Here is a 27,408-nt window from a genome sequence, read left to right on the forward strand (position 1 = left end):
TTCGATCCGTGGCGATCCTCGGAGCCGGACAAATGACGCTACGGGATGAGACACTTGGGCTTTGATTGGGGACAGCAGGAGCCAAAGAACGGGGAAAGAGAAAGGGAAAGAAAAAGAAATATGGAATCAGTGCGACTCTTCGTTGTCCCCGGACTATTCCTGGATGACGGCAGGCGAGAGTAAGCAAGGGAAAGGCAGTATAGGCAGCTAACTTGGTTTCTTGTCTTGATAATTTCTTCCTCGTGTGCCATGGAGGAACGGCGAGAAGAGATGGGGATGAGAAGAGGCAAAGAAAGCAGTCCGATCTTCGTTTCTCCTCGTTTCCATACGCCCCATGTATATCCATTATGCATTATTCATGTTATTCTGACCTCAGTATGGGACCTCTCAGCATGGACGCAATAGATTAAGTATAACGCGGTTGGATCCATCTGGCGTGCCGGTCGTGCTTGGCAGCCACCGGAATCGGAAACAGTCTAGGCTGATGGATAAGCGACGGTGTCGACTAGAGCGACGCCAGAGTAATTAAATCAATTAATTCGCTCGGAGGATTCATGGCAAGTGCATTGGCCCCGGGGAGGAGTTGTTAATGTTTGGTGCCCAACTCGGCGGCCGACGGGGCGGCGGAAGAGAAGTATAAAGCGACGGAGTATAAGTCAAACAACAAACGTCGAAGTATACGGATCGAGATCTAATTAAGAAGGAATTAACTTCGTCCGGAGGGTAAGAGAGCAGATAACCGTTTCAAAAAGACCAGCTCGTGACGGTAGCGCCGTTTCTCTGCCGCGCGCCCCGCCCCGGCCAAGTTGGGCCATTTCCGTTTTTCCCCTGATCTCTTCCTTCCCTTCTTCCCCCTTTAGTTGCTCGTCTTTTGTTTCTGCCTTACTCCCTCTTGCTTTCTCTCTGTTTTCTTTTGCTTCTTGTTTCTTCCACACCCCTCCCTTCCCCTCCTCTCCCATCACACATCCCTGTTCTTATCATCCTTTAGTCTCCTCCTTTCCTCTTACGTTGTAGGTCGCTGGGCGACCTCCGTTCCTTGCTTCCTTCCTCTCTCTTCCTCTCCCTCCTCCGCCGCTTATCAAGCCACACTTTACCCCCGTACGCCCTTCATGTTGCCTTCACCGTCGCTACAGATCTCAGGTTTTATTCGACGGTGTCCAAGAGCCTTTTTGGCTTCGTGAACGCCTGAATTGATTAACTGTTTACCTTTTTCTATCCTCTTTTTCTTCTTTTCCCTACATACTACTATCAAACCTTCCCTCTCCCCGCCGCATTCTCACCGCCACCCTCCCTCCCCCCGTCTCCGATCCGATCTTCCTACACCATGTGGCTCTATCGAGGGGTCCAGTCGGCCGTCTTCTACTACGCCACTTGCACTCCGTGTGCTATGTCCGTCGACCGTCGGAAGCGTAAGAAGGAAGCCGCCCGATCGCATCGCGAGAAAGAGAAACTGAACGCCACCGTCACCGACCAGCCTCGGCCATTCCCCCAACCCACCGCATTTCGCACCAATCAAGGATGGAAGGAAGAGATCGCGCTAGGCCCAGGACCTCCGGCCCGACGAGGTGGTCACCGCAACGCTCACCGGCGGACGGATAGTTGGAAGTCGGACGCACGACCTGCAGAAGATGTGGAACAGACGGGAGGCTCGGCACACAAGAAGGATAAGGGCGGTCTGATGCAGCCGGTTAGCGATCGGTGGAACCGTATGCGATACCAGCGCGAGGACGAACCGCTTTGGGGTGAGGAGGTGGAGGTGAAGGGTTCCTCGGTGGGAATTTCCGGACAGGGTCGAACGGAAGCCAAGGAGCCCAAGTACTACATCGCTCGAGTGCCACCCGTGAACGACCTCCATCCGCCTATCGTCAGTGGACCGAAGAGCAGAGCCGAGACGCGATGGATGTTGCAACCGCCGCCCAGTGCGAGAGTGATGGCTGGGAAGGAGCGGACCAGTCCCTCGACGAAACCCCGCGAGAAAAAGGCCTCGCCCATTCCGCCTGGGATGGCGCGGAACTACCAGCTCCCTCCTATATCTACCCAAACTTCCGTGAAGAAGAAAACATTAAAACCATCGCCTACGTTTACCTCCCCCAGTGATGCCCATACCCCGACTACTAGTAAATCGAAAACAGAGGACCAATTGGCTCGCTCGTCATCCCCGACAGCGTCTGCCTACGGATGCGACGAGTCCAACTTCGTCATCTCGCGGTCTCTCCATTCCCGATGCGACTCTTCCATGTTGATGTCCTCCGATTCCGAGATGGAATCTCCGCGGGTCTCCATGCATTCTCCGCAGACGCCTGTCTCCCGGCCCGGTTCAAAAGAGACCGAGGATGCCGGAAAACATTTCCGACCGTCCATCTCCAAAGCCCTAACAACTCTGCCACGGGAGACCAACAACAAAGTGCAGTTGCTCCATGTGGAAATCAACGAGCCTCATGACGAAGTTGGCCTAGGCCAGCTGGAACAAATCCGGCCGTGGCGATGGAGCATGGATGTCTGATCGATATAATCGTCTATGACATCCATCGTCGGTCATAAACTTTTTTTTTCACTTCTTTTCTCCTGTCCATAGAGCATTGTGGTGCATTTTTATCCTTGGATTTTTTATTTTCACTCGGCGTTGACAGCATTCAAAAGCTTTCGTTCCGTCCAGATAACCCCCATTGGTTTTTGTGCTTCGTTTTTGACTCACATACGCACACTCTCTCTGTCTATACCATCATTGGAAAGAGCATGGACACCCCGTTCGAAGAGTTTCATCATCACAGTATGCATGAATGTGTATATATGGCCGGTCCAAGATACGCATCGCCTCGAAGCGGGAAATACATCGCCGTCCTTGACCTGTTCATACCGTCGTGTTCTGCCCTCGAGCAGTCCATACACATACATATCCCGTCCTGTCTACAGTCTGTCTTCCTGCATCGTTATTACCAAGCGCAGATTACCATCCTTACTCTAGCTTTACTTTTTCTTACTCTTTTCACTCTCTATCTCCCTTTTTCCTTGTCTTGATTGATTGTCTAACTGTGTTCATGTTTTGAGTCTAAAGTTTTGGTTGCATTTGCATTGTCTCTTCACTTTCTTCTTGTAATTCCTCATCTTCCTGTATATTACCTTTTAATGAATATGTTATCTTTAACAGACTGGTTTGTTTGTTTTCCTTTTTCTTAGTCAAGGCTCGGAATCTGACTTTTCGGGCGTTTCATACTTCGTCCCTTCCAGCCCTAAGTTTCGGTAGCGCGAACTTTGAGTTCCTGGAAAGCATAGGGCCCGCCCGGTTCACCGGTTTCATTGATATATAAATAGATCGACGAGTCTATGTTTAGATTTGGTTCCTTATCTGTAATGAATTGTGGTATCATTGTTGTGCTTGTTAGGAGAGACTGTTTTTGGGGTTAGCAATGAAGAAAATGAGTTATCAGGTGCGCCAATATTGGAATGAACATACTTTGCGTGTTCTGTTTTGTTTGTTTGCTTATCTTTGAGAATACTGAGGTGAGTATAAGTGTCTGCCTCGGGGGGTTAACATGAACTGTCTATTGTAGTTAGATGTCCTAGGAAATGATCACTCCCGTAATGACCAGAGTTGCCAGTTAATACCTATTGGTGTTGCTAAGTCCGTCCTCCTCTTGGAAGTAAACGCTTGCTTCTCTCGAGTCCGTGGCTAGCCAGCTTAGAACAGGTAGCTTGATGCATGAACGATGGATGTAAAACTTCTGGAAATCCTCCATGCTCCATCCCATCCTGCACTCTAGTCTCAGCTTTTCTTCTCGTGATTTCTCCGGATGTCGTTCGGGTCACTTTCATAAGTCTAAGCTTGATAACCTTGTCGTTCCGTCAAAGCCTATATCCATTGTACTTCAGGTTACCTTGGCGCCCTAGGTAGACGCAAGGTATGTACATCCTATTCCTCTGCGGGGTCCGATTGCAGACCGCTCTCAAGGATCGATCATAAGTCAATGACCAGTGATCCTGCTCCAAAACCTCCAGAAGATATTCTTAGTCCTACAGCGAATATCCTCATGGACCTCCAAATGTACTCTCCTGGTCAATATGTGAGAATTCCTCACTGTTCACTGTGCGGACAGAAGTTTGATGGGAATACAATATTCCGTGCAGGTATGTCCGGTTCAACCACGTCTATACTACCTAGAAACTGATATCAACAGTCATCATTATCGATAGCCCTGGTCCGACCACCTTTATAACAAAGCACATAAGCTTTCAAGGAGATAGTCAGACAATCTACTTGGATGACCAAGGTATTCAGATCCACAGATATCCGCGCAGAAAAGCCAGATATGCCCCATCTGTTCATAGCCTTTGTGAAGTAGTCGGGGTAGATCTACCAAGCCCTCGCACCCTCTACGATCTCGGACTTGCGATGACGCCGCTAGTATGGACCGGGCTTCCGCAGGATATCTATAGAAGCTATGCTCTCTCTGAGGCAACGTATCCCTTGCTTGGGACCTCTCATGGTAGCGAAGGTGAGAGCATTCTACTTGAGCTGCTAAAACGATGTGGAAGACTTCCTGTCGAACTAAGTGCACTCATTTGGGATTGTATTCCCTCTGGTACGATTCGGTGTCTACTTGCGCTCAACGCAGCAAAGAAAGTTTGGTCGTCTATTCCTCTTGCTGCCGGTAGCGCGACTATCTCTTTATATGGACGCTTGGTTGTCTATTTCACGCATCTCATCAAAGGCACATATATCTGTGGTATTCGTCAAGAATGCACACTATATGGTCACGAAAGCAGTTCATGTCTGGAAATCCTGGTACCTGCTTCTAGTACTGCGTGCGTGTTCAGTTTAGGGACGTACGGACTCCAGAAGATAGAGTTTCTGAGAAGCATCGGGGCTAACTCTACCGACATGGATAACACGACGCAAGATGGTAATAAGCTCATTCGGTTCATCCCTTGTCCATCCAACAGGCCGCTCCGTGTCGATATCGATTGGGATGTATGTTGACTATGGTCTCAAGAGAAGTGCTGAAAGCTAATAACGCAGCTAGATCTGGAAGATATCCCGCGTCGATTCTCACGATATGGCATTCGGACGTGACTTTTATTGGGTACCACCAGTGCCCTATAACCAACTATATTGGCTAAACCCAAGGCTATTCTACGATTGGCCACGGCATTTCGACTTCGCGACCCAGCGTCAGCGATTCATGACATGTATACCCCTACGAGGAGAGGGGCGTCTGTATGGTCTCACTGCATTCTGCTCTAACCGGGGGTTCGTTGGCCTGGGAATCCATTTTGACTCCCGTTCCCATTCAGCCGCCCCGTACCAGAGCTCCGTGTATTGGTACGGCCAACAACATGGTTGTCCTATCCATATCCAACTTGGCTGCTCAGATAGTATAAGTGTGATCTATGTATACTGGCATCAATGCGACTCGTTATCAGGTCCTTATCTTGCGGTATGTATAGCACATGCCGTGCATTCCTTTACTAACACGATCTAGATCAGGACCATCAAGAACCGAATGTTCTTTCTTGGGCCACATTTTCCGCCATCAAAAACGGTCTTCAGAAGTATAGTTACTCCTAATGACGGAGAGATTTATTGTCTCTACTATGATATGACTCCGGGCATTTCTGGCATCAAGAGTCTCGGTGCGATTTGTCGACTATGTGGTTCCATGGCCGAACAGAAACACAATCAGCATCAGTCTATACCAGAAATGCCCCCGACCCTGGGAGTGATGTCTCTTCTGATGGCTTCCCCGTTTACTAGCTTTACCTCGCAAGCCTATTTGAAGGACATTGCCTCGGTCAAAGCCTGCTATACGGGTTCTTGCTGTACAGGAATGCTTCTTTGTTATAACGACGACGAGAGATGTGTTCTAGGTCAATGGTTCGAGAACACAGAAGTCCAGGCGGATATACAAGAAATATCCTTACAGTCTTGTGATACTCTGCGGTTCTACTTTTCGCACCACGAGAACCGACAGCGACTTATCTCTGTCAAGGCCCGATCGGCCACTGCTCCCGTTGAAACGGGGGTTATGTTTGTGGATATAGCATATGGGGTACGTGAGACATCTTCGCTACTATCCCACCACAAAGTCCTAATAACAGCTAATATATTGCAGGAAGAGATTATATGGATGTTTTCGGGGCAGTCGGATCTCATCTTTTGTGGCTCTGATTAGGTCTACTGATTATTCGTTTCAACGCACTTGTATATTCATGTTTGGTTAGCCCATATTATGACCTGGTTGGGCGTGAGAACGGTATTTTTACCATATGATAAGTGTACTGCCATAGGTATTGAGTATAAAACTCCCTGCAGATATTCAGTCACTTTTCCTTGCTGCTTCCATACAGATACACATTCATCATGGACCTACCAAACATCACGAGCGATTCCATAGGGCAGACAACAGAAGTGGTTTGTGAGACCTGCTACATCTCCTTCCAGCGATGGGAACATTACGAAAGGCATCTCCGTACACACACCAGCGAAAAGCCTTTCTCCTGTGCAGATCGTGGTCAATGCTTTGGTAGAGTGTATGTTCCCCAGTTCTGATATACCGGATAACGCTCAGGCGATGAGGCAGAGACTCACTGTCCCGCCCCCATGACCTAATACACAAATCGCACAAAGACCTAATAACAGCTAATATAAACCACATGGGTGCACTTTATCCCACTTCCTTTTGTAAGTGATACAAGTACACGGGTTCCTGAGGGCTTGGGGATTGGTGAGATGTTGGATTCGACTTCTGGTGGTCACTCGCCATCCCACCTGCTATGGACCTCACCAATCCCTTTGGTGCAGAGCCTGTGGACCGTATAAGCCTGCTGGGCTTGGAATTTGATGCCCAAATATCTGTATCCGTGTTATTTGGGGATGAATTGATGAATTCCTATAGGCCGTTCACACGGCATACATCGTTGATGTTTGACAATCGCCACCGCTCGCCTGCTCAACTAACTCCAGAGGCTATCACTGAGACCTACAACCGCCATCCTTCCCCGGCAGTTGAAGAAGAAACAACTGGACCGCGTCAGTATCATCCAACTCCCAACAATGAGGATATGTTGTTGAGCCTTCCCTCCATGGACCATGTATCGCACGAGCACATCGACCAAGAAAACCTAGCTCACGTTGCCGAGGTCTCTACCACTGTAGCGGATAATGTGACGCATCTAGCCAGAACCATAGAGACCCAGCCATTGTTTCCTCAATTCAAAAAGTTGAAACTTCCACCCACGCCCGTAATCAATGCTTGGGTGCAACGTTACTTCGAACACGTTCACCCAGTATTCCCCTTGCTTCACAAAACATCATTTCGAGCCCCAGAAACCCACTGGCTACTGATCTTTACGGTCAGCGCTATCGGAGCCCAGTTTTCCACCATCCCTCAAGCGCGCCTTTGTGGTGGGACGATGCAAGAAATTGCACGGAGACAGGGACTGTTCTTGGTAAGGCTTTGGCAGAAACCGCGCTTAGTTCGTCAACGGATATCATTAACCTCAGGCTGGGTCAGGTCATACGCCGCACCAACCGCAGTGTGAAAACCGGAACAATACAAGTCGCGAAACCTAGGTTCTTCAAAGCTATCATTCTTAATCAATTAGGCCTTGCGATACTCCGGGGATCGGAGGTGCTTGGAGAGTGCCGAAATCTATGGCCCGCCGATTGCGACTGTTCAGAAACACAATGTCACCCCAAAGGATTGGCCGAGATGGATCTGCAACGCCCTCATAAGTGGCACGTTTGGACTTGCGATGAATAACGCCGATGAGCTGGCTTTGCTATCTGGGTGAGCCTATGTTCCCCTTCCCCGGCATTCACGGCTGTATAAAGTGCTTCGTGCGGAAATATACGCTAGTTGGTGGATTTGGCGTTTCAAAGCCATTTCGACCTACCATCTGTGGTACGAGTCAGTGAACTTCAGGCCTCTTCGCCCCGTAACACTACAAGTGACAGTACTAATTATAGTAGAAGGGCTCCTCTTGAATGCTACTGAAGACAAGTAAGTCTACAGGACCTTGAAGGATAGTCATCTGGTTTGTATACTTCTCAGGCACAGCCTGGAAGTGTAGTTATGGATTTTTCTAGTAGGAATTATATAATTACGTCCATGTAAACGAAAGACTGCACAGTCAACGCAGAGAGCCTGACCTTTCCTGGTACCAATACCACACAGTAGGTATGTAGGGTATACCCTATGGCATAGAGCAAGAACCCGCCCCAGCAGATGTTCCAAAAGCTAAGCCAACACCTAGTAATGAACACGTCCAAAACGAGGCGTATGTCTCCGGACCTTCTTCGACGCCATGCCCATCATCTCAAGGCTCTTATCATAGTCACTCGTGCCATGATCCGGGTCCGCATCCTCGGCATTCTCCGCGCCACAAACGGACCCAGCATCCGCCTTGCCGTTGGGCCCATCAATCGCCACAAAGTTCCGGTTCGACTCCGCGCCCACCATATTCTGCGCCGCCTCCGGAAGCCACCCGTTGATGAAGTCGCCGTGCGAGCAGTACGACGACCCACAGGCCAGCTCGAACGGCGCTTCCCCGGACCACCCCTCCGGGAGCAGGCTGCGGAGGTCGTACCGGATGGAGAAGCGCAGACGCGGGATCCGCGACATGCCCTGCGGGCACCAGTTGTCGCCGTAGCCGTCGTGGACGCGCGGGTTGCCCGAGTACGCGGCCTCGAGGGTGTCCGGGTTCACGCAGTCGCGGAACAGGAGGAGGGTTTGCAGGTGGGTGGAGCAGGTGGTGGAGGGGAAGGCGGCCGGGTCTTTGTCTTCGGCGGGGTCGCCTTCGCAGAACCATTCAATGCCCGCGTTGGAGTCCACGTCGGCTTGGGACTGCGCGCCTGCGTTGCCCGCGAGGTCGGTGTAGTCTTGCGGGATGGGGATCTCGGCCTTGTCGAGGTCGATGTAGTAGGCGCTGAAGCGGTTGACGGTGATCGGGGTGCGGGTGCCGTCTTTGACGAGGTACAGGGTAGGGACCCCTAGGGTGAGAATTAGTGAGGCGCGTAGAGAGTAGGGATGAGGAGAGGGGCCTTACAGTAGGTGGAAAAGTCATTGGGGTTGGCCGTGGACGAACATCCCTTCTGCAGCTCAGCTGAGGTGGTGGTGTTCACGGTCACAGCATCGGACCCGAAGAAGCTGTGCATATGGGACTTGTACTGGCCCGGCACCACGAGAGGATCGATGTTCTTGTACATGAACAGATCCGAGGTGGTGACGGTGTAAGCCTCAGCCAGGCCTGCCACTAGGGCAGACGAGAGAATGAAAGAACGCATAGTGATTAAAGAAAGTGTTATAAAGAAAGGAAAAGAATGAGAATGAAAGAATGTAGAGTCTGGCTCAGGAAAAAAAAAACCCAAGAAGGGATGGACATCTGCATGACTCTTTATAGAAGCTGGCAAAGCAGATGAAGGAGACGCAGGAGACGCCGCGGTGGAGGCGTTTGTCGGTCTGGGTCGGTGACAGTCAGGAATTAATTAAAACCCAAGAGTCTTCGTGCAGACGCTGGCCTGCCAAAAAAAGAATTCATGAACCCCGAATGGTGTTTGCTCCGGACTTAGTGTCACTAATCGTGGATAGTCGGTAGCCCTGCGACCTGACATGGACAATACTGACATGCCGATGGCTCCAGCGGACAGAGTTGCAGTCGCCGCGTTTGTATCCACCTTTCCTTATGCTTATTGTTTATGCTTACTTGCTGGACTGACAGTTCATCCACGATAGCCACGGCTCAGGAATTGCCCGGTGCCCGGTCCTCCTCTCTCGATCGCGTTAAACCACATATCCTCAGACTAGAATGAGAGATTCCCATTGACAGAGATGCACATCCCAGAGCTGAGATGAGAGAAAACATCTCCAACTCGACCCTTCCAAGCGACCCACTTTCCCAAGGCCCTAACGAAGGGTTGAGCGTTTCGCGTCCGCGCTGGTTGCCGCAGACCAAACACCTTTTAAATTAAGAGGAAGCTAGAGCCAGTCATGCTAGCCTAGTGTGTAACTGCTAGCGCTACTGCTAACTGCTAAGTGCCAGGATCCGCTTATCTCGTCGAGATCTTTCGTCGGCACCCTGGTTCCATGCTGACTCTCCCAGAGTCAATCTCAGGGTCAAATCAACATGGAACGTCGCCGGATGAACCTCGGAAAGATAAGGAAGGGAACCTGAGTCGTTCAATTAATTGTTCCCTTTCCATTATGATAGCCGGTGTATAACTAAAGACCCGAAATAGACACAGCGTTATGCTAGGTCGCTAGTGGGCTGATCACGACCGACTTCTTCTACTCTTGAAGATCTTTCGAATCTGTATAACTTCAAATGGTCAGTTTAGGGTTGTATAGAAGGGCTCGGGCTAGCACGTAGTCCCGTTTGTCTCTCCTCGGGTGTTGTATACACAATACACAGCACCTAAGAAACCCCAGAGAACATAGTTCCGCATAAACATAAGATACCAGTGTAAAGCGCAGAAAGAACGTTAGATGATTGATTTGAAACTGTTGTAGCTCTGAAGCCCTCTGCATGATTCATATCTTGCATACAGAAGTAAAAGGAAGATAAAATAGAAAACCTAACCAACTGATGTATTGGACAATAAGAAAACAACTCCCGGAAAGATTGAGCAATTCCAAAATGTAATGTGATAGATGAGATCCAGAAGAAACGAAAGAGAAAAAGAGGAAGCATTTCAAGGGGAAGAATGAATCATATAAATACTCCGTTTGGATGGGTAAAGGGAGCCATCCCGATAAAAAGACCATAATAACAATGAATGTCACGCGAACACAGTTTGCGGGAGTTCCGTTTTCTTGCTTTTCCTCTGTTTGATTTTTCCTTGTGCTGCAAACGCAAGCTTTTCGGTTCGGACCTATCGTTTGGTGTTCATTTCCCCGTTGGCGCGTTTGTAAATGCGCTCCCCCCGTTTAGTAAACCTTCTTCTTCTCATCCATGCTCAGTTGGCCGGGACCCATGTTAATCAAAAGGAGCAGTCCGCCACTGTTCAACAATCATCATTAGCTTCAGCTTCCAAAATCAGAGAACGAGCAACACTTACACGATGGACAAGATCTGGAAGAAGTCGTACTTGGCAAAGTCCTTGTGAGGGTGGTGAGGGTGGAGCTAGAAATTCAATTAGCCTTGACCATCCGAGCATACCGCACAAGTCATTCAGAACTCACCGTCCAGAAGTTGTTGACCAAAACGTTGAAGATGCTGAGCAAGACAACCAGCATGATCGCGCTCCACTTGGCCTTGAATCCGACAATGACCATGACGCAAGCGACGAAACCGGTCAAACTGACAATCACCCGCCACATGGTCCACTGACCCGAGAAGACGAATCCGATGAAGAGGAAGATCAGGAGCACGCGACCGGCGAACTGGACATACATCTTGCGGTCCTTCTCGTCGAGCTGGGGCAATCCGGCGGGCACAAACTTCTTGCGCACCCACGAGTCAGAGAGCACCATGAGAAGACCGCCGACAACGCTGAGGTTACGCAGGAAGAAGTTGAGGTCGAAGATAAGTCCGTATCCGAGGCCCTGAGTGACAACCACGCCCAGCAGACCGGCGACGGCGATTTCGGTGTGTCTGCGAGTAACAACGAGGAAAGAGCATATCGACATTGCAATAACGTTGACAATCAAAAAGGTGTGGGTAATACCCCAAGGGACTGCGCAAAGAAAATTACGGTTAGAAACCCATCTCGTCCCTTCAATTGCTGTCCTCGGAAGCCTGGAAGAGAGAGCACGGAAAGAACAAGACTTACTTTTTCGGTAATCACGGAGATAGAGAAGCTGGTCGCTCCATTGCGTAAGGATGCGAAGACTGTCTTCAATGAAGGTGACCACGATCAGGAAACGACCAATGGCAGGCAGGTAGCTGCGAGGCAAAAAGACACGGTGTCAGCGAGGTGGTTCCGGGATCCCGCGATCAAAGGGCTGCCATGGCGTTGAGAGGACAGGCAAAGCCGTGGAAAGAAACAAAATAACAAAATTCTCAGGGAGGAGCCACCTACGGCTTCACGGGATCCGACACGGTGTCCAACCAATCCTCGATTTTGCTGGTTTGCTCCCGAATGGCATCCAAGGGGCTCGGGTCGTCGGTTGCATCTGCCCGACCGGGACCCTGGAAAGGGTTCTGGTGACCGAGATTGTATCCCGCAGTGCCGCGAATTTGCGCCATGGCGGGAGAGGAGGCGAAGGGTCTTGGAGAGGACAGAGAAGGTGACACAGTAAAACAGCTGGTTGATCCCTCGGCAATTGGGAGATGAGGGAGGGGACAGTGGACAAACAGACAACCAGGAACTGGAGGGGACAGGGAAGGCCGGGGGCGTAGAAATGAGAATAAAGAAAAGAGAGGACTGGGGGGAATCAATTAAAAAGGTCGAGCGAGCGAGAGGGGAAGAGAGAGAGAGGGAGAGGGAGAGAAGAGGAAGAGGACAACAACAAACGAAGCTTCTCCGCCGCCCGCCGTGACTTTCCTTCAGGCCACGATACCCAGATGGGCGCCGCTAGTCCGGCCTGGGTTAGCCTGCCAAGTCCTTTCCAGCCAATGACGACATCATCTGCAGCGTTACTGATTTTTAAGGCTTCATTCCGTCCTGGAATTCCAGGCAGGCATTCTGCCAAGGAAGTCCGACAATAATATTATTTATTCCTCTATAGAAACTATGCTGGGGAGGCATCTCCCTCCATGTTTTACCTTATAACTCCGTACCTCGAGGACAACTGATGACCACATCGCTGACGGACTGTCATCAGGCTCCCTGCAGCGGCCAAATGCCTTGCAGTTCCTGAAGGCTCGTCCACCGTCTCCACTTCCCTGCAATCAGGGACCAGTTATTATTTTAGGATCATTGATCGCCCACGTCCGTTCCCTCGGCCCATGCGCGCAACAAATCATTCAAAAATAGATCTCCTCGCGGAGTCCGACCGGAGGTACGGGGCCTGAATTGTGAGACCAGAGACACACAATTGAAGGGCTGCGCCGACGGTTTGAGGTACAGTGCAAGAACCAAGAAATAGGGGGACAACACATGCCAGGTGTCTTGTTTCTAGCTGAAACGGAGCCATCCCCAACTCCCTCCTTCCGGCCTGTCTCTGGCCCCTTCTTGCTGACCATTCCACTAGAATAGGTACATCGGCGACACCAGGACCTCATCAACAAAAACAAAGTCAATAAGATAAAAATAAAGGTGCAAAGTCTGGCCATTGCAAACATCCTCTCGTTAATTATCACACAGCAAATGTGTTAAAAGATAATAATAGTTTTGAAAATAGTTTTGAAACAATAAATAAGATAGATGGATAAGAAAAAAGGCCGAACAATTAGCTGGGAGAAAATGAAGAAGAAATAAAGTAACATAAAAAAGAATACATGACTCTATGTAGATCAAAGATTTTCTGGGGCAGTTTTTTGCTTGTTAGAAATGGGGGCCTTTTGCTGCATTTCTCTCGGCGCCAGTCATTTTCACGATTTTTTTCGCCGGTTTTCTGGATTTTTTTTCTGGTTGCTTTCGCTGAATATGCGACACGCAAAGCACCTCGCCAATTGCGCGGTGCCTTTTTGGTATAATAAAAAGACCCAAACGCCCAAGCCGTAAAGGTAATAATAAGTACAGTTCAATATGGAAAGGTATTCCGTTGAAACAGAGAGATAGGAGCGCAGAAGGGATGACGCTCTTCGACGATTTTTGAGATAGGAGGGTAGAGGGGGAAAAAAATACATTTAAGCAGCCCAGTCAGAATCAAGAGGGTGACCCTTCTGCTTGGAGCGAAGGACGTCGGGAAGGTAGGTGGGCGTCACCTTCGCCTTGGGCTCGACGGGGGTAGGGGTGGGAGCGGCGGCGGGAGCGGGAGTGGGCTGGGACTCAGGAGCGCTGGCCTCGCTCTCATCAGCCTTTCCAGCCTTCTTCTTCGTCTTCTTGCTGGGAACAGTGGTCCACTGGTCATCACCCGCCTCGAGGATGCGCATCTGCTCCTCCTCGGAAGGAAGGCCTTGGTCCCACTTGCCGGAAGGCTTGGCCTCGGGCTCGAAGGTGTCCAACAGGTCAACCTTCGGAGCGGTGGCGGCAGCGGCGGCGGGAGCCACCTTGGGAGTGCCGTTCGAGACGTTGCTCGCGGGCTTGGTCTGCCAGGCGTTGGTTTGAGGAGCAGCGGGCTTGGCCTGAGCGGCCTGCTGGCGCTCAGCTTCCCGGGCCGAATGAAGCTGCTTCTCAAGGAGCTTGCGGCGTTCCTGCTCGGCTTCCTGGACCTGCTGCTTACGGGCCTCGTTCTTCAGGCGCTGTTGACGCTGCTTCTTGGTTTCAACCTGCTTGAAGGACTGGGGCTTCTGCTTCTTCTTCTGAGCATCTTCCATAGAACCAGTAACGCGGAGAACCGAAGCTCCAGGAGCAGGGGCTTCCAACATATCGGAGACATATCCAGTAGTAGGGACGGTGGCGTTGACCTGAGGGGAGCCGGCAGGGGAGAGATCGTCATCCGCTTCCGCTCCGGTAGTGGAGGAAGTACGGGTGGACACGCGCGAGGCGGAACGCTCGTTGTTACCATTCTCGGGCTGGGCGAGAGTGGCAGTCTTCTTGTTGTTCTTCTTCTTCTGGGACTTGCTGGTCTGAGCAATGGTTCCGTCCCGCACGGCAGCAAAACGCTTGGCCATTTCCTTCTGGTCGATCTCCTCATCTGGCTTATCGGCCTCCTCCGTCTGGGGCACGTACGCAGGCTGTTCGTCGGCCTTTGCGGCCGGGGCAGAAGGCTCGGGAGACTTCTTAGCCTTGCGTTTCGGCTTCTTCACACCCAGCGCGCTTTCCGTTTTTTCCACGACGGGCTTGATGGGGGCTTTGGCCTTGATAGCGGTAGGGCCATTGTAATACCAGCCGAGGCCACCTGCCACGACGAGCAGAAGAGCCCAACTGAGGTACGGGTTCATCATCGTTAAACTAGAAATCCCCGGGGTTAGCTCTACGATCATCGACGTGTATCCGAGGCAGGGCAGACATACGTTCACCGTTGATTCTTAACGCGACGTAGCAAAAGGTCGTAAAGGATTCCAAGAAAAAGCGATAGTTTCTGGACTGCGCGCGTCTCGAAATTCGTGCCGAGAGAGATTGATCAAATGGTCGTTGACCACCCAATGAAAAGAGGATAGAGAAGAGTAAGAAAAAAAGTCGAGAAACTTAGAAAGCGATCTCTCGCGATGATTCAATTCAGCATCAAAACATTAGGCGAAGGCTGGCGACAAAGAGCAAAGTGGTTGGAGGGAGACGGAAGGAGGAAAAGAAAAAAGCGGCAATCAAAGGCCAGATTGCGTTCGCGATTTTCGCAGGCCGACGAATTGAGCAGCTACTAGCTTGTGTAGGGTGCAGGAGAATAGGAGAATATTCCCAGCGTGTCCGCAAGTCGCACCGATTGGGACAGAAAAGAGCTGAGATCGTCAATGGGGGGAGTCGGCGAGGGAGATCAAAGGTCTGGAAGCGCCTCGAAGGGCGAGAACGCGGGTTGAGAGGCGAAAAAAGCGAGATCACCGCAGGGACATCGAAGCACCCAACCACCTCGACGACGACGTTGAGAGGGAGGAATTGGGCAGGTAGCGAATTGGTTTGACAGACACCGGTCGCGGGAAAAGGGAAAAAAAGACGGGGGGAAGAGGAGAAAGAGGAGAGGAGGAAAAGGAGGAACGAGCGTTGAGAGCGGAAGAGGCAGCAGCCCCGAAAAGGACAGATTATGGAGGTCGTGGAGTAGTCAGCATCGGTATTAACCATCCGGTACGGTAATATTATTGCCGCTAACCTAGTAGGTAATCTCCCAAGGTAGGTGGTTGATTTTCTATGCATTATTATTTATTTATCTTTTCCTCAGGAGATGACATCTGGACTTCCCAACACTTAGGTACTCTGACATCTGCTCCTAAATACGGGGGATCCGTGGTTGACAGTTGAGATCGTCTCGTCGGAGGAGAGCGGGCGTATTGTCCCGTAGGTAACGAAGGTAAGGTACATCAAGTAACGCCAGGTTCCACTCCATGAATAATGCCAATCCACGGTCAAATTGCTCTCCGTTCCGTTCAAAGACAAACCTCGAATGACTGGCGCGGGGAAGATCTGATTTGCGAAACCGAAAGCCCCTGTGGGTGGCTGCAGCTGCACCCGTAAAGGTATGGGGGATTGATTACGGTACAGGGCCAGAACGACCCGAACAGGCCACGTCTTTCCCTTCTTATCGGCTGACTCAGCCTGATCGCGGCATCTTCCGGCCGAAGAGCAGCCTGTAGAACTGTACGGAGTAGATGGTTATCTTCGAATCCTTACATCACGGCGGGATTTGAAGCCGACCGTGGCCCGTGGTTTATATCCTATGTATAGACGCGCGATATTGGTCCGGTGGTTGTCGGGAATCGATTAGCTCCCTACAGTCACTGCCCCCTCTTTGACAAACATATATCTTTTAAAGGACTCATCTTTCCAACGCTGTGCATGTCTACATTACTATGAAGAAATCTAAATGTACAATCCTGCTCCTGTATAGCTAGACTCCAGATTCCATCGATCACCTCATGGATCATGCACTGTGACATTAGCTATCGGGCACGGAATGTATTCCGTGCAGGACGAGGGATGTAAACATTATACCATGTTTGTTGTGTTTGACGGAGAAGATCACTTGACCGACCAGACCGAGTCCCTTCTTGTCTTTCCCTTCGCAGCGATGAAGAAAAGAATAATAATGAATCTAATGCTTGACACCTTCAGTCTTGATTCAACCAACTACGACATGATACCCGCTCTACCGTTGTGCATGTCGGGATACTCATCTCTCTTTCCGAGGGCGTACTCAGAGTCATCAAACTTTTCCCACGGTTCCTCGCAGTCGAGGGTACTTCGGACCGAAGGGTTTGAAGGAATTCATTGTTGTCAACCCCATGAACTTTAATCAGGGAAAGTCGATTGGAATTGCCAGTGGTTACGAGTAGAAGGACGTATCGAAGAGCTGCTATGGAGGATTCTATCTCCGATCCCCCGGTGGAATGAGCGGCAGTGTCTAGGGAGTTTTTGTCCAGCCTGGGATCGAGTGTTCCTTCTTGGGCTTGTTTTATAGCTTGACGTCTTTCAGACGAGCCGCCAGAGTCATGACTTCGCATGCTTTGATGCCTACCAGCCATTTCACCCGCTGGCATGGGATTCTTGATCATTCGCGAAAGCTTATTTGCAAAGGGCAAGGGCACTACAGCCGATCAGCTTCCACCGCATGAGTCTTCTTGTCGGCTTGAAAACTTACACAAGCCATCTGATAAGGGTCGCATATATGGTGTGAACGGCCATCAGTCCCATGTTCCCCCGGACCATCCTTGGACCGGGCCCTTGGAACGATTAAACCAGCCTAACTTTCCCCAAGCGAAAGAAATTCGGCCTGGCGGTAAATACTGAATTTCGGCCACTACTTGGAAGAGTTCATTCCGAAGGCGATTGTTGAGTTCGAGACCATCAGGGTTTGGAAGCAGTTTCAAGAATTTTCGAACACGGATGTGAAACAAAGGATAGACCCAGTCGTTCAGTTCAGCCTTGTAATAAGTGAGTGGTATGCAACACTCTGTAGAAGGAGCTTCTCGACCCGAGAGATCTCAGGAAACTTCGCGTCATGGTCATCTTCATATTCGTCGTCCGCTGGCTCGCTGACATCGTCATCGGAGTCTGAATGCCCATCAACTGTGATGTCATTGACTTTGCACTGGTCTCATATTCTTTTAAGCATCTCTTCCACCCTCACACGATCCAGTTTGTCTTTGGGTGAGTGCCTCAGCCTTTCCAAATGTTTTTTTCTGGCCTCCAGATACAACCAGACAGATCCCAGTCGAGATCCGTGACGCGAGCCGACCCACAAACCGGGGGATTGTTCGACACTTGCTAGGGCCTGTCTCTTCTTTCAAGTTGTGCGCATATCTCACGAGAAGGCGACGGACATTGTTCTGGAGCCTGTTACCGCCACTTTTAGCATCTCGTGAAGCCGCATGGCTGAGTGGTGATAGCAAATCATCCACACAGAGAATGCGGACAATCTCGTGAACAATAGGGCTTTGCATATCAGTCGAACAAATTGTCGTCTGGCTAAACTTGGAGTAGCCATCCGAGAACACCAATCGTGGTCGGAACTTGACTCTTCAACAATCTGCAGCCACCTTGGCTGTGGTTAGACCTCTGCAAGGCTGGCAGAGTCATAGAAGCTTCAAGGGCAACACCAAGAAAGCATTCATCCATGAGGGGAGTCCATAAGACGAGTGGCTTTTTCACTGCTCAAGAGAGATGGCAAGTTGCAGACGCGAAACAAGGGACCGTTCCTCATATTAGCTCGTCAATTCACTCTCCGCCAAGAGACCTATGTAAATGAATCGTGATCATCGTGGGACTTATATACATCCATCCAGTGTGGATGGCGTCAACCCCAAACGGGGCGGGGATGGGAAGCGGGGACCAATAGGGTGATTTCTCGGGTTAATTGCCTCGACTCGTGGAATTTAGGCAGGATTGGCGCATCTCCCCGTTCCTTCGGCGACTTTTGCGCTCTTCAGCCTTCTGGAATTCATCCGGCCTTCACACATCCACATCGAGCACGCTAATCCATTCCTCCTGAGCAGTCACACCTAGTGCGGCAGGAAACACCGCTATCTCGGACCTACTTATCTTGCTCCACCACGAATCGGTCAATTCCAGGCAATCCCTGCAGGCGGGGTCGTTTTCGTCCGGCTGTGTGATCAACAGCACCGGCGCTCATTTGCAAAGGTCGAACTTTCTGCAGCTTTTATAACACCCCAGAAATCACCTTTCGGATCAGGGATACACGCCGAGGAATCATGGAAATCGACCAGCCCGATCGCACGATGGACGCGCCAGACCATTCCCGCCAGCTGGAGCTTCCTCCGATTATTCTCGGTGGTGCTGGGTTCAGTTACCAGATCCATCCGGATCCAAAGAGCATCCCAATCCCCGAAATTATTCGCCGAGCGTTCGACGTGGGAATGAGAGCAATTGATACATCGCCGTACTACGAGCCATCCGAGCAATTACTAGGTGAAGCACTTGCCAGCCCTGAGGTGACCGACAAATACTCCCGCAGCGATTATATCTTGATGACCAAGGCCGGCAGAATATCCGCCGACCAGTTTGATTACTCCGCAGAATGGATTCAAAAGTCGGTTCAAAGGTCGTTGGAACGACTGGGCACTTCCTATCTGGATGTTGTTTTCTGCCACGACGTTGAATTTGTCTCGATGGAGGAAGCTATCGAGGCTGTTGGTGCCCTTTTCGAGCTCTCTGAAAAAGGCCAAGTGAGATTTGTGGGTATCTCCGGTTACTCCATCGACCGTCTGGTGCGCATTGCGCATACCGTTCAGAAACAATATAATCGACCCCTCGACATTGTCCAGAATTGGGCGCAAATGACCCTGCAGAACACCCGGCTGGAGCGGTACGGTATTCCTGCCTTGCGTGGCGCCGGAGTCTCTACGATATGCAGTTCGAGTCCGCTAGCATCGGGTCTATTGCGAGCTGGCGATGTACCCTCTGGCAAACTTGGAGATTGGCACCCGGCGCCCGATGGGCTTCGCAGCGCGGTGAAGCAGGCATCTAACTGGGTTGAAAAGCAAGGGTCGACTCTGGCCGGCCTTGCACTTCGGTTCTCTCTTGCCAGGGCAAACAGAGCGTCCAAGGACGGGGTTTCTGTTCACACTATTTTGGGAATCTGCTCGCTCAGTGACATTGAAAGCAATGTCCACGCTGCGCAAACCATTTTCCAAGCCAAACAAGAATCAGATGAAGTGGACATTTCTGCTTTGCAAGATATCAACGAGGAAATTGAACGAGTCGATCTTGGGCTCTGCCACAGAGTCCGTGGCATGTTGGGAGAATGGGTGGAATACGACTTTGAGACGGGTAAGAAGGAGTCGAAAGTGCCCCTGTGGCGGCGTCGCGAGTTTTTCGCAGTTGTAATACTCTCTCTGCCTATGCTGGTCTGGTCCAGTGGCTTCAACCCTGTTGCTTGGTGGCACAGATGATCTGGCATCGCTTTGCTACCTTCTGGCTGGTTTATGCGCGGAACTGTGATGCATCAGGTCCCTTCAAGATTGACTGCACCGGACATACTTCAAGCTATTTTGGTACATATTGTACCTGCCTAGAATTTAGATTTTGGTTTTTGCTTCTGTTCTCGCATCTTGCGATCCTTCACGTTAATCCGCCAAAGCCCACCAACCCCCTCTCTGCCAAGGCGAGGATCACGCTAAGACGAGGTTCTTCAGGCTAATTGCATTGGGGATTCCTCGTCTTCGGCGGAACGCTTTCCCCGGAATCGAATGCTTGGTGTTCGTCTCCTCTTTCTCCCCACATTTTCATCTCCGGCGTGGTTGATTCCATCTCCATTGAACGCTAACCCATCCATTTGTCCGTCTTTTTGTTTCTCCGGGTCTACCTAAGACAACTGCCTAGCGCACGGCAGGTGCTTGATACTGCTGAATCAACGAGCTTGATCTCGACTTGGGGAATATGGACCCAGCCTTGTCTTCGTCAGAAAACGCTCAAAACAACCGAAGGAGGATCGGGCGCGCTTGTGATCAGTGTAATTTCTCGCGCATGCGCTGCGATGGCCATGCGCCGTGGTACGATAAGATCCTTCTCGTATATTCTTAGTTCTGACCAACCTGTCCTTATGTCATTAGTACACGTTGTGTTGGTGAGCTACAACAATTCTTTGCACTGGACCCAGAGGCGAATATCTAATCCTAGCAGGCTTGAGCTTGTCATGTCAATACAACCGTGAAATGAAAAAGCGCGGTCGCAGAAGCAATGCATCCAAACAGAGCCAAAGATCTACAGTGGGGGCAATAATATCTTCCGATAGCTATGGTGCGCATGGCCATATGGCGCGACATCGCTCGCAGTCCATCTCTTCAATGGGCATGGCACCGCTGTCATCGCATCTGGCTGCCACTGAAGATGACAGGTTCAGGCAGCTGCAACTGTCACCGACAGCACCAGGAACAGCCCATGATGAGCGGGCTGGTCTGCCCAACGGGCCAGACTCGCGCTCAACATTCGGGCCCCGGCAAGCGGATTCCTTCTCGCCCGTCGCGTTTCCTATTTCACCTAGTGCTACTAATAGCAACGAGAATGGGCAACAGCAGCCTGTTTCATGTCGCTACCCTTGCCTTGAGAGGATCTTGCCAGGACTGAAAGGATTTATGTCTGCAAATGAGGCCTGCGACTTGTTGGATACCTTCTTTGCCGAGCCCGGGAACTCTCTCTCGAGCACCCACAGTCCTTACGTTCTCACAACTGTCCTGCGGAAAAAGTCGCTGCTGCATAGAACTAAGCCGCGTCCTACTTCCCCCGCATTGCTGGCAACCATGCTCTGGTGCGTTGCCCAGACTGCCGACAGCCGTATTTACTACGTGCCCGGGGCTCGGGAGCGTATCACCAACCATCTGTATTCTCTCGCCATGTCGCATTTGCGCCTAAGGGATATGGATAATTGGCATCGGGTTGCAGGAGGCTGGCAACTCGAAGAGGACTGTATGTTGAGTGTGAGCAGCAATGAAGGGGACAAGACACGACGAACATTTAGTACTGGTCCACAGCCGACGGTAGACGACGTGTTGACCTTTACGCTGCTAACTGTGGTCATTTCCGGTGGCATTTTCAAGGCCGACTGTCTTAAATGGTGGAATAAAGCCGTTGGTCTGGTCAAGTATCTCGGATACAACACGGAACCAGGCATAGCAGGAAATAGCGATAACTCCGAACATTGTTCCAGCACCATTGAAGAGCAAGAAGAGCGACGAAGAGCCTTCTGGCTAGTATACGCGCTAGACAGGCACCTCGCGCTTTCATTCAACGGATCATTACACATTCTCGACGCCGAATGTCAAGTCCTCGGTCCTCTGCCCGAAGACATCTGGCAAGACCTCGATACCATCCCACTCGATTTACTCCCACGCCGCACCTACGGTCCATCCACCACTATATCCGGGCCCGGGCTGTTTGAATATTTCCTTCCACTCATGGCCATCCTCGGAGACATCATCGACCTCCGACTGCGGCACCATCACCCTCGCCTTCCGATCGACAACTCATCCTACCTCGACGCCATCAAACAAACCCTCTCCCACTGCGAATCCAGTCTAGGAGACTACGCAGACAGCACCCTTCCAGGGCCCACCAACACGCGAGCGCAGCTCGTAATCGCCTACGCAACGTACATCATCAAAGTTCTTTACGTCCTTCTCCACGGTGAATGGGACGCCATCTCCATGCTCGAAGACACGGGCAATTGGATCGCCTCGCCCAGTTTCTCGGAGTGTGCTTCAAGCTCCATCGCCGCGGCCCAATGCATCAGCGACATTCTGAGCGTCGACTCAGAGCTCTCCTTCATGCCGTATCTCTTCGGCATATATCTCTTCCACGGCAGCTTTGTGCTGTTGTTATTCGCGGAGAGAATGCCCCAGATCGGACCCAACGAGTCGGTCGAGCAGGCCTGCGAGGTGATTATTCGCGCACATGAGGTTGCTATCGTGACGTTGAGTACAGACTTTCAGGTCAGTCAATCTGACGGGTTGCACACGAGTCTTGGTTCGAACCTAACACAGGAGATGACGCAGAAAACCTTCCGCAAAGCCTTCCGGTCTATTTTGTATCGCGTCAGGAGACCGGACTCATGCGATCCTGAATTCCAGATCCTTCGGAAAGAGGTGCTTTCTATGTATCGATGGACTATGGGACACAAGGGCCTTTGTCTGTAAATCTTCCAGCATTCAACCACAGCGTGCATTAGTACTCTCCCTGGTTGGCATCTAGCATTCTTGGGAGGTATTCTGCTGGCCATATCCAATTGGATGTATCCAAGTGTAGTGTGTATACGTAGGTCTGTAGCTAAGAAACGAAGAACACAAGGATCTCTACAGAATCTGCCTTCGCCATCAATCAACTGTCGAGCCCCCCTCGCAAACTAAGGTTCACAAACGCCTCAAACTCGAACACAGATAGATCAGGGAGGCAGGTGGGCTGACCATAAGACGAGCGGGCCAATCACGTGGACCACGCTTGTTCTCAATGATCCTCCGCTCTCTTTCTCTCTTCCATCTTCATCCTCTGCATATATCGAGATCGAGTTCGACCCACTGTCCACAAACCTAGACGTTCATCGTCTCACACCGGTACTGTCCTAGCGGCACTCCACAGGGTCGATCTCACCCAGAATAAATCACAGCCTTGCGCTAACTTCCAAAACTAGGAATCTGAAACCGTCTGACAGTGATTACGTTATTCTTGTACCAGGCATATATAGCCCAGCCATAGCATATGATTTGATCCTAGGAAACCATCCATTTTCTCGATATCAATCCGAAAGTCAATACCCCAAAACCAGCCCTACCTTGTCATCAACTCCCAAATATCCACCATTTAATATCCACCATCCAACAACAACAATAATGCCCTACAAATACCCCATCCATCCCTTCCCAATCCCACCAGTCCCTCCATCAGCCCATCCCACTCAGGAAGACTATATTCGAGACCGCAACGCCATCACGGAGATCATTTTCCTGCACTTCCGGCCCAACACGCCGATTGAAGATCCGTCAACGTCTGCAGGGGAACTCTGGACGCAAGCCCTCGATTCGATTCGCGGGTCTGAGGAACAGGGGACTCAGCCGTTACCTGGGTTTGGGAGGTTGTATTGGGGCAGAGTTGAGAGGGGGAGTATTAATGGTGGCGGTGATGGAGATGTGGTTCTTTTGGTAAATGGTGAGATATTTTCTTCCTTATTTCCTACCCCTATCCGTGCCCACATATAGTACATTCTACTCTCCTCTCAGCTCTACTGTTGTGCAAAACTTATCTAATCTATAACCAGACTGGGACGACCTCGCCCTTCATACCCAACATCAATCCCAACCCCAATCCCAATCCCCTCTCTCAACGCTCATGGAAACCCTTTCTCCCATCCTCCTCTCACCTCCTCCCAGCTCCGGTCCCAGTTCCATCTCCGTCAAATTCACCACCCACCCGCCCCTCTCCGCCACGAGTACCTCATTACCACCCTACCCCGTGACGGCTCTCACCGTCGCCAAATTCCCATCTACCATGGACCCCGCCGAGAAGGCCCAGATTCCTGCGTTGTGGCAGTATACGCGCCAGGGCTTGTTTCCGAGGGGCCAGCAGCGGAGGTATGGGTGTTTGGGCGCGGTTGGGGGGTGGGTTCATGGTATCATGGTATCCAAGGGGTTTGGTGGTGATGGGAGTTGGGAAGGGGAAGGGGAAGGAGGAGGAGAATGGTACGTTATGATGGACATTTGGGAAGCGAAGGAGAGACGGGAGGAGTGGGCGGGGAGAGAGGAGGCAGCGTTGTTGAGGAAGAAGTGGGAGGAGAGAGCGACGGATGGAATGGAGATGTGGTATGGGAGGTTGGGGATGTGGAAGAAGGGAGAGGGGAGTTTATAGGTTTGATCTAGTTGGTGGTGAAGCCTATTCGTTGTATCTAAAGGGTTTAGCTCGGAATTCAGGCACATGTGTTTGTTTGTATAGTTGAGCCCTAAACTTGAATATAGCATTAAAACAAAACATTCAAATATTCACATTCGCACTCCCACACAACCATATCCAGCCCTCTAAACAATCAAATCATACTATAAATCCCCTAATCCGGACTCCCAACATCACAAGTCTTCCCCAAAGTACAAGTCTGCATCCAAAACTCTCCACAAACATTCTTAATCGACCCCCCATTCCACGGACACTGTTTCACGATCTCATTCAACGGATCCGCACACAGCGCCCTCGTCTCATCCTGATCCAAATACTGACAGTCCTCAGGCGCGTCATCCGCCAGAGTCCAGCCCGCACGAATGTAGTTATTCCCCGCAGGGTCGGCAGGGTTTCTCCCGTCGACGAGCGTCGTGTCCGGCTTGTTGCACCAGGCTGATCCGTCGGGTTGCACGATTTCAAGGATCTTGTCGATGTCGTTCTCGCCGTGCGTTGGGAAGCAGTTGGCGGATTCGGTGGGACTGGGGTCCAGTGATGTCGTGGTTGGTTGGATCGTTGTCATCATCACCCAGTCGGAGAGTTGGCAGCCGACCATCATCGTGCCGGAGGACATGGTTGTGGTGCCGAGTCCGGCGATTACATGCCCGCATTTGCAGTAGGTTTGGGTTTCGGAGGCGGAGGCGGTGGTTACGACCGTTCTGGGGTGGAGTGGTTAGTGGTAAGGGGGTACGTGTTGGGTGGAGTATGCATGGGTAGTACTTACGAGGTTACCACGCAGCCAGTGTTGATGGATGTAGTGTGCGACGTCAAGGAGATGGTCTCGCTGGGGAGTTTGGTGAAGGCGCAGTACGATGAGGTGGAACCGGAGATGGTTGAGAAAGGACCTCGTCCGCCACAGAAACACCATGAGGACGGCTCATTGTTGAATCCCATCAATGAGTTGTTGCCCTCGCTGCAGATGGGAGGACGCGTGGATGAAGCTGTGCTGAAGGTGGTTGGGCTAGAAGTGGGCGATCTGGTCGGAGACGAAAGAGTTGTAAAGCCCGTCGACCCAGGTGTTCTTGTCGCAGTAGTCACAGTCGCAGACTGCGAGGGCGAGGCCGATGTTGTAGTGGACCCAGAATCATTCCCCCAGGGCAAGGTGGTAGGTTGAGTCTCTTGGGCTTTCTCGATACTCTCGGCTCGAGCGGTGTCGTAGTTCACACTGGTATAGGTGACTACCTCGTTGACTCCAGGGGTTTGAGTGGCAGCCGTGGTATTGACACATCGGTAGTCGGTGTTTGTAAAAGAGCACGGGTCTCCAGTAGTGGTAGAGGTTGTGCCTGTCACATCGCAGCCCGTCATAGTACTGTAGCATGTCTTGCTGCAACTCTCCGTGGCAGGACATGACACTATGCAGTCGCTCACTGTCATCACCGATGTGCATGATGAGGTCGAGGTTGTAGCTTCGGAGGTAGTAGCCTCGGAAGTAGTAGTCTTCTCGCTTGACTTGGTTGATGAGTGATCATCGTCTTCATCTGGCTCACCTTGTTCAGGGGGTCCAGGCTTCCCGCCGCCACCGCCACTGCCACAGTTGAAGATACATGGGAAGTGGAAGGATGGAAGATTAGGCAACGAGTACTGTATTCCGGTCTTTATCGGTACCCCGAACAAGATGATAGCGCCGTCATCGCCGCAATCGTCGCCACAATCAGTAAGAACTGGCACTTCAGTCTCTTGGCCGCCAATGGTGGTTGTCAGGATGAAATCTTTAGTCCAATCACTGTTGGTTACTGTAGAAGCTGAGAAGCCGGTGGGCTCGGAGGTCATTGTTGTGGTGACCTTGTCATTTTTGGAGGCCGACTGGGTTATGGAATGGCTTTCTGTGGTACCTGTGTTCTCGCCAGTGGTAGTGGATGGATTACTAGTAGTGGTTGAATCACCAGTGCTCTGCGTCGATGCGGTAATGGATCGAGTAGAGCTAGAACTTTCAGTACTTTTAGTACTCGAGGTCCTAGTCCGCGTGCGCGAAGGGGTGCTAGAGGGAGAAGTTGGTGTAGTATTGCTGCTTATGAGAGAACTACTACCCGGAGATGTCGAAGTTGGCTGTGCAGTCGTCGAAACTTGTGTAGTGCTTTCGGAGCTGTTCTCTGTAGTAGAGCTCTGCACAGAGGTACTTGAGGTTGGGCTCTTTGTGGGCGATGTGGGCGACGAAGGGGTCGACGGACTCGGTTTCGATGAAGTCGACTGCTCTGTGGTGGTCTGCGAGTCGCTGGTAGTCGCGGAGCTGGTAGTCACAGAGCTAGTTGTCTTAGAGCTGGTTGTCGGAGAACTTGGCTTCGACGAAGGACTTGTTGGAATGACTGCAGAGCTTGTACTAGTAGACCCCGTCGAAGTCGGTGATTTGGGTGTAGTAGTCTGCACGGGCCTGGAAGTAGAAGCAGACACGTCTGCGCAGACCAAATCGCGCTTCTGCACCAGCTTCGATCTACTGTCCAACTGTTGCGCAACTTCTGAACAGACCTGGACAGGTACTAGGATTGAAGAGCCAGCGGAATTCGTATTCCAGTCTCCGATCCAAGTAACAGGTGCTCCGGCATCATCGGTCGTTGTTACGAAAGGGAGCGTTTTACCACTAACGACTGTAGCATCCTACATTGCGGAATTAGTATCACTATATCACTATCTCCATTGCCATTTGGGGTAGGGGTCCATACATATTTTGGAAAGAATGTAGCAGAAGCTCCAGGGGTCGTTGCAGTTGAGTAAAATCCGATTTCTTCGTAAGTTGTAGACTTGGCCAAATCGGTGGACTTAACGAGAGTATAGCCATGGGGCAGTCCTGGGCTGGCATTGCTGCCGACCACAAGACTAAGGCCCAGTAGACTCCCCCAAAAGAACGGCAT

The 27,408-nt window shown here is 51.1% G+C and overlaps 9 protein-coding genes across 9 annotated transcripts; 5 read left to right on the forward strand and 4 right to left on the reverse strand.

The window, feature by feature from the left end:
- Positions 1-1,324: 1,324 nt before the first annotated feature.
- Positions 1,325-2,503, forward strand: LDX57_003791 (uncharacterized protein; the record flags this gene model as incomplete). Its single annotated transcript, XM_046085446.1, has 1 exon — positions 1,325-2,503. The coding sequence occupies one exon, from the start codon at positions 1,325-1,327 to the stop codon at positions 2,501-2,503; it is 1,179 nt and encodes a 392-aa protein (XP_045941409.1).
- Positions 2,504-6,918: 4,415 nt separating this feature from the next.
- LDX57_003792 (uncharacterized protein) lies at positions 6,919-7,791 on the forward strand (the record flags this gene model as incomplete). Its single annotated transcript, XM_046085447.1, has 2 exons — positions 6,919-7,446; positions 7,603-7,791. 2 exons carry the CDS (start codon positions 6,919-6,921, stop codon positions 7,789-7,791), a joined length of 717 nt encoding a protein of 238 aa, XP_045941410.1.
- Positions 7,792-8,249: 458 nt separating this feature from the next.
- LDX57_003793 (DUF1996 domain-containing protein) lies at positions 8,250-9,283 on the reverse strand (the record flags this gene model as incomplete). The annotated part of the gene is made up of 2 exons (XM_046085448.1): positions 8,250-8,989; positions 9,046-9,283. The coding sequence occupies 2 exons, from the start codon at positions 9,281-9,283 to the stop codon at positions 8,250-8,252; spliced, it is 978 nt and encodes a 325-aa protein (XP_045941411.1).
- A 1,639-nt stretch (positions 9,284-10,922) lies between these two features.
- ERV29 lies at positions 10,923-12,183 on the reverse strand (the record flags this gene model as incomplete). Its single annotated transcript, XM_046085449.1, has 5 exons — positions 10,923-10,995; positions 11,054-11,118; positions 11,178-11,671; positions 11,768-11,880; positions 12,017-12,183. The coding sequence occupies 5 exons, from the start codon at positions 12,181-12,183 to the stop codon at positions 10,923-10,925; spliced, it is 912 nt and encodes a 303-aa protein (XP_045941412.1).
- A 1,545-nt stretch (positions 12,184-13,728) lies between these two features.
- LDX57_003795 (uncharacterized protein) lies at positions 13,729-15,757 on the reverse strand (the record flags this gene model as incomplete). The annotated part of the gene is made up of 2 exons (XM_046085450.1): positions 13,729-14,935; positions 15,675-15,757. The coding sequence occupies 2 exons, from the start codon at positions 15,755-15,757 to the stop codon at positions 13,729-13,731; spliced, it is 1,290 nt and encodes a 429-aa protein (XP_045941413.1).
- A 2,770-nt stretch (positions 15,758-18,527) lies between these two features.
- On the forward strand, positions 18,528-20,182 carry LDX57_003796 (uncharacterized protein). Its single transcript, XM_046085451.1, has one exon. It carries the CDS (start codon positions 18,841-18,843, stop codon positions 20,038-20,040), a length of 1,200 nt encoding a protein of 399 aa, XP_045941414.1. The 5' UTR covers positions 18,528-18,840; the 3' UTR covers positions 20,041-20,182.
- A 345-nt stretch (positions 20,183-20,527) lies between these two features.
- LDX57_003797 (Zn(II)2Cys6 transcription factor) lies at positions 20,528-22,779 on the forward strand (the record flags this gene model as incomplete). The annotated part of the gene is made up of 4 exons (XM_046085452.1): positions 20,528-20,640; positions 20,701-20,714; positions 20,771-22,575; positions 22,639-22,779. The coding sequence occupies 4 exons, from the start codon at positions 20,528-20,530 to the stop codon at positions 22,777-22,779; spliced, it is 2,073 nt and encodes a 690-aa protein (XP_045941415.1).
- A 690-nt stretch (positions 22,780-23,469) lies between these two features.
- On the forward strand, positions 23,470-24,481 carry LDX57_003798 (uncharacterized protein; the record flags this gene model as incomplete). The annotated part of the gene is made up of 2 exons (XM_046085453.1): positions 23,470-23,785; positions 23,895-24,481. The coding sequence occupies 2 exons, from the start codon at positions 23,470-23,472 to the stop codon at positions 24,479-24,481; spliced, it is 903 nt and encodes a 300-aa protein (XP_045941416.1).
- Positions 24,482-24,677: 196 nt separating this feature from the next.
- On the reverse strand, positions 24,678-27,408 carry LDX57_003799 (uncharacterized protein; the record flags this gene model as incomplete). The annotated part of the gene is made up of 3 exons (XM_046085454.1): positions 24,678-25,221; positions 25,287-27,154; positions 27,220-27,408. The coding sequence occupies 3 exons, from the start codon at positions 27,406-27,408 to the stop codon at positions 24,678-24,680; spliced, it is 2,601 nt and encodes an 866-aa protein (XP_045941417.1).

This window comes from Aspergillus melleus (assembly GCF_016097325.1).
Source record: "Aspergillus melleus strain CBS 546.65 chromosome Unknown contig2, whole genome shotgun sequence".
In the NCBI taxonomy this organism is placed as follows: domain Eukaryota; kingdom Fungi; phylum Ascomycota; class Eurotiomycetes; order Eurotiales; family Aspergillaceae; genus Aspergillus; species Aspergillus melleus.